The 10000-nt window shown below is 40.6% G+C and overlaps 2 protein-coding genes across 3 annotated transcripts in view; both read left to right on the forward strand.

Annotated features, from left to right (window-relative positions):
• The window catches only part of LOC137973221 (polyadenylate-binding protein-interacting protein 1-like), a 21376-nt gene extending 13959 nt beyond the window's left edge, over nucleotides 1–7417 (forward strand). The window contains exons 8-10 of one of the 2 annotated variants that reach the window (XM_068819997.1): nucleotides 2445–2490; nucleotides 3100–3196; nucleotides 4461–7417. In XM_068819997.1, coding sequence (XP_068676098.1) covers nucleotides 2445–2490; nucleotides 3100–3196; nucleotides 4461–4554 — 237 coding nt within the window. In that variant the 3' untranslated portion in view covers nucleotides 4555–7417. The remainder of the gene's footprint in view (nucleotides 1–2444; nucleotides 2491–3099; nucleotides 3197–4460) is intronic. The other variant, XM_068819996.1, reaches the window with a different exon arrangement.
• A 425-nt stretch (nucleotides 7418–7842) lies between these two features.
• The window catches only part of LOC137973366 (uncharacterized protein CXorf65 homolog), an 8432-nt gene continuing 6274 nt past the window's right edge, over nucleotides 7843–10000 (forward strand). The window contains exons 1-2 of the mRNA XM_068820160.1: nucleotides 7843–8312; nucleotides 9166–9252. Of these exons, the coding sequence (XP_068676261.1) occupies nucleotides 8288–8312; nucleotides 9166–9252 (112 nt within the window). The 5' untranslated portion in view covers nucleotides 7843–8287. The remainder of the gene's footprint in view (nucleotides 8313–9165; nucleotides 9253–10000) is intronic.

A 10000-nucleotide genomic window follows, 5' to 3' on the forward strand; every position in this document is an offset into this window, starting at 1 on the left:
CATCACAAAGGTCACATTGAAATTTATATACAACACACTGCTGATTTATGATCGGCGGCTTTGCCTCTTTCACTTTCAGTTCCTGTTCAATTTTTCTGCTGGTAAATACAGGCTGGATGGTTTTGTTTACTTTCAGGCTCAAATCCTTAAGTTGTTTTTTTACAAATTCTGCTGAGTTTTGGTCTTTAAATGGCAAGACTACTCGAACCATGTTATCCGTCTCTTGGGCTGTTGATAAAGGTCGCGGTTGGTCGCAGACCTTTGAGTCAACAAAGCGAAACAACTCGTAAATTCCACTATCAAACGCTTTGTTGACTCAAAGGTCTGCGACCAACCGCGACCTTTATCAACAGCCCAAGAGACGGATAACATGGTTCGAGTAGTCTTGCCATTTAAAGACCAAAACTCAGCAGAATTTGTAAAAAAACAACTTAAGGATTTGAGCCTGAAAGTAAACAAAACCATCCAGCCTGTATTTACCAGCAGAAAAATTGAACAGGAACTGAAAGTGAAAGAGGCAAAGCCGCCGATCATAAATCAGCAGTGTGTTGTATATAAATTTCAATGTGACCTTTGTGATGAAGGTTATGTAGGCTACACACGCGGACATTTACACAATCGTGTAAAGGGACATAAGCAACAGTCCTCGGCTATTGCCAGACACTATAAGAACGCACACGGGTCGATCCCTCGGGACCTGCTTAAACGCTTTGAGGTGCTCAAAAAATGTAAAAACAAATTTGATTGCTTAGTGTTTGAAATGTTATTTATAAGAACACTTAAGCCTAGCCTCAATGTACAATCGGATTCCATTCGTGCTAAAGTATTCTTATAGCCAATTTCGCACGTGCTTATTATGTTAATTCTTAGCGTCAATCGTTTTTAATACTGTAATTTTAGCATCATAGAACATTTTTACCTTGATAATGGAGTGATGTCTACTCCGAAACGTCGGTTTAACTTGTTATCTCTAACTTTTATAGTTTTATGTTTTACCCAGTTTTGACCTAAAAACAGCAAATTTGGCATGATAGTGCTCCTTTAAGACAAAAACAGAGAAAATCCAGAAAAAAAATATTTATTTATTTTTATACATTAAGAGACAATGCCCATGGAGAGCTTTAGATTTTAGTTCAAGAACGACTACGAGTTCGAGATTTTCTCATAGAACAACAGTGAGCGCGTCCAAACCTGCGTCATTTTGGCGGGAAAGACGTGATACCGTCGTCATTTTAGTAGAGGTTTTGCAAAAATGTCGTCGGGTCAAAACAAGTCAACAACACGGTAGTAGTTTTGGCATTTTTCGATCAGCGAAAAGGCTCAGTTACCAGCAATAAGAATAACTGAGCAACCTGTACTGCTAACAAAAAGTAAGATTAATCGTACGGGTTATAAATTTCCTAAGTATTTTCGCTAAACACGGGCAGTCAAAACGCCTACTCGTTCTCGTCTTCGTCTTAGAATCGAAAGGTCCCTAATAATAATAAATCACACGGAGTCCATTACAGAGGTCGACCTCAGTTCCGAGGGCTTACCCTCTCAACCATGATAGAGCGAGTTTCAATAGGACGTTTTCAACCAACCTCCAGAGACACCAGTAACAATGGAGAAATGTACGACTTCTGGTGGACGAACAAAAGAAGCTAATGAGAGATCTTTTCTTTTCGTCCACCAGCATGGCGGCGATGACGTCACCTGAAAACCTCCTATTGAGTGTCGTAAAACCGAAACGAAAGTAATTACTTTGGCCAATCAAAAAGGACGGAGACAATCCAGTAAACCAATCAAAACTCAAAGTAATTGCACGTAGCCGACACAAAGCGCGGGAAAATGTGCACGCGTGAGCACAATTGGTTTTGGTTTCACTTCTGATTGGTTGAAAAAATGGCGCGAGAACTTTGAACCAATCACTGAGTGAAGTAATCATAAACCAAAGTAATTATCTAATTACTTTCGACACTCAATTGAAAACCGCTCTATACCACAGATGACAGACCACATCAACACCTGGGCACCATGTCCTGCTCTTTGCGAATAGTGTGTGGGTTTCTTTTACGTCCCACATGGTTATGAACTTGGAAAGCTTGTGAGGCAGGGCTTACGGTTTATCGTCCTTATCCGAGGATAAGGGGCGCTATTGTAAAATCATATTCTCATAGGTTTGACACCAATTGATGTTTCAGAGATTGAGAGCGGGAGAGTTAACAATTATCAAGCGACACGGTGATCGAATAAACTTATAGATGGGAAACTTGTGTCTTGTGGAGAATACTGCTTTCTGGGAGGCGAACCTCATGCCCTAGATGTTGTAACTTAATGAAGGGAAGGTCTTGTTTGATGACACTTACCCCGTACTTTATTATTCCGAGTAGTTTTTTCTTTGGGGTGGGGATCTTTAGAAGCCGCATGTAATTGACACTGACATCATTTGTTTGTTATTTCAGGATGACTTATGCTTGCAGGATGATTTGACTCCTGTTACAAATCCAGGTAAAGCAGTTTTCCAGGCTTTCCGATTTTCAGATCATTCAAAATTTAGCTACTAGCTACTGCCTTAAAAAACTAAAAAGTTGCCAGGGCCAACTCGAACAGAAACCTAAAATCTGGGGTCGGTTGCTGGAAGCTTGGTTAGCGCTAATCGTTGGCTAAGAGGTATCAAAAGCTATAGGTTTCCATGGTATTTAACGCTGGCTAGTGCTAACCATGCTTCGAGCAACCCGGGCCTGATGTCTCTCTGGGATCCCCTTAAAAACCGACAAACATTGGAGTGGGTAGCTAAGCAAAATTTTGCTGACCCTTATCAAAACCACATTCCCGACCAAGGTCATTTTGAACAATTCTGGTACACAAAGGCGCATCGCGCCGTGCCTCTCTGTTAGGTGTTTGACCAAGTTTTATTGAGATATCCTCCCATTATCCTCCCAAGGGATCATAAATCTCACGGGTATCCGTTTAACCGTATTGAATACCTCAGGGAATTAGTCTTCGTGCTTCGTATGTGACTCATCTGGATTATTGTGAATAGTCCGACATGCCCCGAGAATATCCGGAAGGGAAGAAGGCAAACATTTCGGGTTGTTTTTTTCGTTGCCGCTTTAGATCAGTGGAGTGATTACTACGATGATGCAGACGAAGAAGCATCGATTCACGACACGTACAAGTACTACTTCCCGGACCAATATAATGAGGAATACAGGTATACTGAATAAATCGGTTTTCGTAAATATTTATAAACGCTGACTTTCATTGGCAGATGAGAAGTCATGTGATCTGAACCTTGATACGTGTGCATTGTATCCCTTAGCCAATGGCACACAATAGCATCTCGTGTTCACATGAACTCGTTTGTCTTCGTAAAAAAGAAGTCTTGGTACCTAAGACATTTAGAGTTGTCAATAGGGAGCTTAAGAACGCATCGTTTTCGAACTGCGGACGACAAGCGCAAGTGAGCTGTCTTCGTAGGTGTCTTTTTCACGAATGGAGACGATTGGTTTAAGAATCTGATAGAGACCACTAGCTCTCTTTGCATGTGAAGTATTCTGTTCCGGTTTCCACCCGCAGCTCAAACATCTTGCGTGCTTAAGGTCCCTAATCAATCATGAACTCTTGCAGCCGGAGCTCTGCGATAATTTTTCACATACAAAAGACCTTAGCGACAATCTGTCAGTAGTATTCTTTGAGATGCTTGTGTTTTTTTGCATTTCTTGTTTTAAAGAACCTTTGTCACTTTCTCTCGCCATGGACATATCTTTTGACAGTTCCTTCTCTGTTTTTCTCTGATTTAATCGCCAATGCGAGCGAGTCGGTCGCAGTTGGCTTTATCTATCGTTCTAAATTGGCCAGTCACAATGCGCCATCCACGGTGATGCAACACCAAAGATGTCTTTGTGGCACTCAAAGCTGAACTGTCAGCCTCTGGGGAACTAATTAGGAACATTGTACAGACACCATAGAGCGATTTTCAGTTGAGTGTCGTAAAACCAAAACCAAAGTAATTACTTTAGCCAATCAGAAAGGACGGAGACAATCCGGTAAACCAATCAAAACTCGAAGTAATTACACGTAGCCGACACAAAGCGCGGGAAAATGTGTACGCGCGAGCCACAATTGGTTTTGGTTTGACTTCTGATTGGTTGAAAAGAGGTTGCGAGAACTTTGAACCAATCACTGAGTGAAGTAATCATAAACCAAAGTTATTATCTAATTACTTTCGACACTCAATTGAAAACCGCTCTATCAACTTACATCGAATTGTTGGTTGGTTTTTGAGGAAAGGGGAAAATCGGAGTACCCAGAGAAAAACCTCCCGTTGCAGAATACTAGAGAACCAACAAACTCAACCCACATATGACGCTGCCTCTGGGAATTAAACCCGGGTCACATTGGTAAGAGGCGAGTGCTATCACCACTGCGCCATCCCTGTTCACTTAAAAAAGTTACTGATGACTTTTCTTTTGTAGCCACGAGGAAGATAATGGATATTACCTCGAAGACGATCCAGAATTTGACGACGAAATTGACGCGGAGTTTGAAAAGTTCCTACAGGAACAGTGAGAAACGCCGTAGTGAAATCGTGTGGAAAATGTAGTTCGTCGTCGCCAAGAGTCGGTTTGTTGCATCTGAAGAAGATTGACTTGCTTCAGTGTGTCAGTTTTCTGTTATCTCTGTTTTTTTTCCCCGAGGCCTACTCGTTTCACTCGGTGTTTTGGAGTAAAGTATCTCTTGCTCGGCAGAGGTATACTTGATTTCCGTCTCTGTTTTAAGAAGAAATGGGAAACGTCTGCACGGATCTCCTCGATGTCGTCCAGAACTATTCAAACTCTTAACCGGTTTAAGGACGGTGCCTACTATTGTTATTGCGCATACGTTCTGCGCATCTCGAGATTCTCGGGTTTCCTATGAGTGGTGCTTACTAATACAGGGTTAGTTTTGCGCTGTTTAAAACTACGCAAAGAAAGCAGAACTTAGGAAGAGCTCTTAGTATCCAGAAAGAAAATTGGGGGAACCATGGATTTTCCAGAGACAATTAAGCTTCAATTTGGAATAGAACGCCGTACATTGCTTTGTATTCGTGGTTACCCCAAATTTTCCTTTTTCCTTACTTCAATAACACTTGTTAAAATCTGCTCTTTCCGCATATTTATAAACCGTACAAAAATATCTTTGAATTAGTAAGCATCGTCCTTAAACCCCGTTACGCCTGCCCGATGGCAGAAGAGTAGAGGTGACGTTGCATAGACGTCACGTCACGCGTGCGTGACAGAAAATCTTGGAGATTCGTTCAGAAGTTTCCTTTCGTTCTCGCCAATTCAAGGAGACCGCTGACGAGCAGGGTAAGTGTAAATTTTCGCTATAATTTAAGCCTTGAAATAAAGTTTGGACCTCTTTTGCGGCGCTAAGCACGAGCAATATGCGCCGACCATTATCCTGTGGATGACTTACTATCCAACAGTTTCAATATTTGCAAAGATTTCAGTATTTTCTCACGTAGGCAGACAAGCGCAAACGGCGCAAACGGCCTCGACGCAAGCATAAAGACCAGCACAAGCACAGGGATGTTTTTTTTTCCCCTTTTTTTGTGCTTTCGCTTGTGCGTGCTTTCGCCAGTTATGCCGTGTAAAACGAAACACAACATAAACACAAGGAAATTTACTGCCTCTGACCGTCTCTTGCCAGTTAAAGCACTCGTTCCAAATTCCCCGCGTCTGAGGAGTTGCGTGTTCTTATGCTTTTGTCGGCGTTCGTTTTCACTTAGCATACTCACTACTTGTGCTTGAGTTGCTAATAAAAACCAGGCTTGAGTAAATATTAGGGCGTGTTTGGAAACCTTGACCAACGTTGAACCTGAGGTACTTTTAACTTGGAGGTTTAGTAATTCATCGGAATTTTTCAAAAAATAAATTTAAAGAACTAACTAAACTGAAAACAGTTGAGCAATAGAGGACTTTATCCGAGTTTAAATAGCCTCTTTTAAACACGATGGGGAGTTGGGAGAATTCGAGACCTTTATGCAAATCCAAGACGCAGTCGAGGGTTTCCATAACTGTCGAGAACTCTCCCATCTTTCCCGAGTGTTTAGATGAGGCTATGTAAACACGGAAAAAAAATTCCTGTATTGCTTTTATATATGTTTCTCAAAAATAATTCGACAAATGAAGGAAAGTGCTGTTTTTATCTTTTTACTTCTTGATTGAAAGAGAATTTCTTGATGCATGCTCATATTTCCTACTAGCCAATCAAATCGCGCGTCTGACAACACATAACCAATCAAAATTCGTGTGATGTCACAGCCGTGATTAGATACTCTCATCTAAACACAGCTATTAAGCAATGAGACTGCGCGTACTATTCTTATTATTGTATAATACTAAGTAAACCTGTTTTTCATGAATGCCGTTTATAACCGACCAGCTTAAACAACCATGAATGATTAGTCGACCAAATTGATTTAAAGATTTTAACTCTCTCAGATCACAGGACAGGGTGTCCTGAAGAACTGCGCGGCTATGGCTTAAGTTGTTCATAAAGCCTTAAGTAATGCAGCCATTGAACCACAGGGGCAAAGACTCTACTGAGGTGGCGAATATCGCTTGTGCTCACGCTGGAGTCTCTAGTGAGGAGAAGGCCTAAGAGGTAGTCTTGGTCCCCCGCAAATTGTCATTTTGAACTAAAATTTACGTGATTAGCGAGGTAGAGTTTCAAGATATATCCTTTAATGACACCTAGCTTACTGAGCCGGCGTTCTTTTAGAAGACGTCCTTGTTGACAACTTGAAACTTGAAAATTACACGAAACAAAAAGCACCACAGGACATATGCGTGTGACGTCACGGCCGCCATGTTGTTTGTATCAGGTAAAAAACATGGCGGCTTGTCACGTGAGTAAACATTTAATGTATTATAAAGTAAACCTCACAACTCGTGACGTTAACAATAGGCCATTAGTACAATAGTGTAAACTTTTTGGCCCTATTATCTGCTTGAAGGAGAACTGTTCTTCTGGCATATTTCACCTGCTTTTGTCAAACAGTGGCTTGCAACTGAGGGAGCGATCTCCGTCGATGTAACGATATATTTCCTGGAAAAGAAAGGTATCTAACATCTTAGAATACGTTTAAAATGACATTTAAAGGGATTTTCTGTTGAGTGTCATAACTAAGACTGAAATACATCTTCGGCCCATCGTAGCAACGGGAGACTCACATGAACCAATCATAAGGCGTCCTTATCGAGCCAATCAGAATGTAGTCTCAAAAAGGAAAACGTGTGCGAGAAAGTCGGAAATGATTAAGTCCATTCGTCTGATTGGAGAACAGGTGTCAGATTTGAAGCCAATCCCCTTGCAAAGTTACTCATATTCTAAGCAATCGCATGTATTATTTTAAACACTCATTGAAGAATAAAATATTGAAAGTATGGGAGTTGGCGAAGTAGTCAGATATTTGTCTCTTTGTGCGTATTTTTGTCAAATCTGACGTGTTTTTTCTATATATTGAAAGAAAAATTGATTTTAATCGCGATCGTGATGGTGAAATTTAAGAATACTGTTACAAACAACAGAATCATCCAACTGATTAGTCTTACTTTCGCGCATTTGTCGTTCTGTTCGTTCGTCCTCCGTCCGATCGTTGAATCGTTAATTCGGCCGCCCATTTTTCACTTCGTTCATTCGTCTGTTCTGTTATTTGCTCGTTCGTTCAGAGACGATATTAATTCGACCAGCTCGACCCCCTCCCCCCCCCCTCCCTTCCCCCCCTCGAGATGACCTGCGGCTTTCTTATACAACTTGTATATTCTGCAAAGAAAAAAACCTCGCTAGTCAACAACGGTGGTGCACTCTCTCCTAAGAAAGGTGTTGGATCGCTGCCCATGCATTAACTGGCATACAAACTTGCTTTAAAAGTTTAAAGAACTTGTCAAACTTAGTAATCTCTCTGAATTTATCCTTTTAGTTTCCATAATAGTGAAGTCTCTTTCAGAGTGGATTCTCCAGGTCTTCGTTGTTGTACTTACCCCTTTTTACATTTCTGGCTGACTTAGCCGCCACTGGACGTCCCACGTTGGGCTGCTTAAATTTGTTCCCGTCTTTAACATGCGTGATCATTTGTCGATCACTCATGCATTCACTCCTGTATTTGTTTACTTAAGTGTCTACAGAGCTATGCTTTAACAAGAGAATTAATTAGTATTTGTCAACTTGCATTCATTTCGAATGCTGTGCAACTCATCAGGACAAAGTCGACGTGTTGCTGGTTTTGGAAGTTTCCTCTCAACCAAGCGCAGATGAAATGTTTATCACGGTGAAATATGGAGGTAAGGTTTTGAATTTTTTTTTATCAATAGGTTCTTTTGGGACATATGCTTCGTAACACAATTATTGCCCTTGTCGCTTGTTCGTGCTGGTGTAATTTGCGTTAATTTGTCTTATTGAGTTCCAATTTGCAACAAATTAAAGAAATTTCGGTGAATATTGTTGTTTTGAACCGTAAACGTTGCTCTTTACAACGAAATCGAGAAAATGCTTTATAGAAAAGGACTCAACTCGTGTAAACTGTGGACAGTTTGTTTACTCATACAAGTCGTTAACCAAGCAGACACCAAGCCGTTTTTGTGTTCCTGTGTCCAGTGATTATGGCAGTTAGCACACGTGAGCATTCCTGTCATTTCAGACAAGCCAAGGTGAAGTTAGCAAGATAAGCTATCGTTGTTGAATGCTAATTTTACTTTGTGGTATCTGTCCATTTTAATCCTTAAATATTGACGCCCGAACACGAAAAACAAAAGAGGAAAAAAATATTTTTGGAGAGAAGCAATGCCGGGGGCCAGTAAATTCTTTTAATTAATTTTCATTTATTTCGCATCCCCAATAATCCTCAACAAGTTGAAGTGGTGCGAAAAATGTGACGAGAGGTGATTAATACTCGCTATTGAAAAGAAAAAATCTCAACCAAACCATAAAGGGTGTTGGATAGCAACAATTTTTAATATTATGTATGAAAGCATACAATATGCAACCTGCAAGATCCTCGTATTTCTGGAGACATCATTCAAGAATGATTCAGACAATAACGCATGCGTTTTCACGTTACTTTCGTCACCGTCAAGAACGTTCTTAAGTCAGCATCCAGTTGTATCGATCTTATAATTTCGTATTTTTATATTTAAGATCACGAAGAGGCACTCTTCAACCCCAATTGTCGCATTCTGCACTTGTTAGAAGACATTAAGAGACGATGCAATTGTCCTGAAAACGGTAACTAAACGAGTTGTCTTGCTGTAGAATTTTAACTGAAAGAAATGTGTATTTAAAGTGCGGTTGTTGACAAAAAGGTAAAAGTAACAATTTAAACAGAGGTTTTGCACGGCAGCAATGTTGCATGACAGGAACAATGAAAATGCTTTGCATTAGAAAGGACATTTGCTCCCATAGAAAAAATAATCTATTGTTCCTGCCTGCAACATGGCTGCCGTGCAAAACCTCAATAGGCCACTTTCGATACATTAAAATTCATCTTAAAAAAAAAAAAAAAAGGTTTTAATAGAGGACAAAGGCAAAAGAAAGTGGATGATATGCTAATATCTTTCACATTCATTGCAGCGTGTTTCTATTGTGTTTGTCGTCTTTGTCTCACTATCAAGCTGAATATTGATATTTCGAAAATGGCGTATAGGCCGTTTTCAACCAACCTCTAGGGACACCAATAACAATAGAGAAATGTACGACTCCTGGTGGACGAACAAAAGAAGCTAACGGAGAGATCTTTTGTTTTCGTCCACCAGCATGGCCGCGATGACGTCACGTGAAAACCTCCTATTGTCTCTTTTAGTCACCTGTAAAATTCAGATGGTTTCAACGGAATTCGAACCCATGACTTCTGCGCTGCCAGTCCTTACTCCACCAACTGAGCTATGAAGCCACTCAGTTGGGAACAGGTCAAATTTCTTGAGCTCATGTAATCCCAAGAAAGGCTTCAGTTTGTCAATTAAATTGCAGGTTAATA

The sequence above is a fragment of the Montipora foliosa genome, chromosome 10 (assembly GCF_036669935.1).
Source record: "Montipora foliosa isolate CH-2021 chromosome 10, ASM3666993v2, whole genome shotgun sequence".
Classification (NCBI taxonomy): Eukaryota; Metazoa; Cnidaria; class Anthozoa; order Scleractinia; family Acroporidae; genus Montipora; species Montipora foliosa.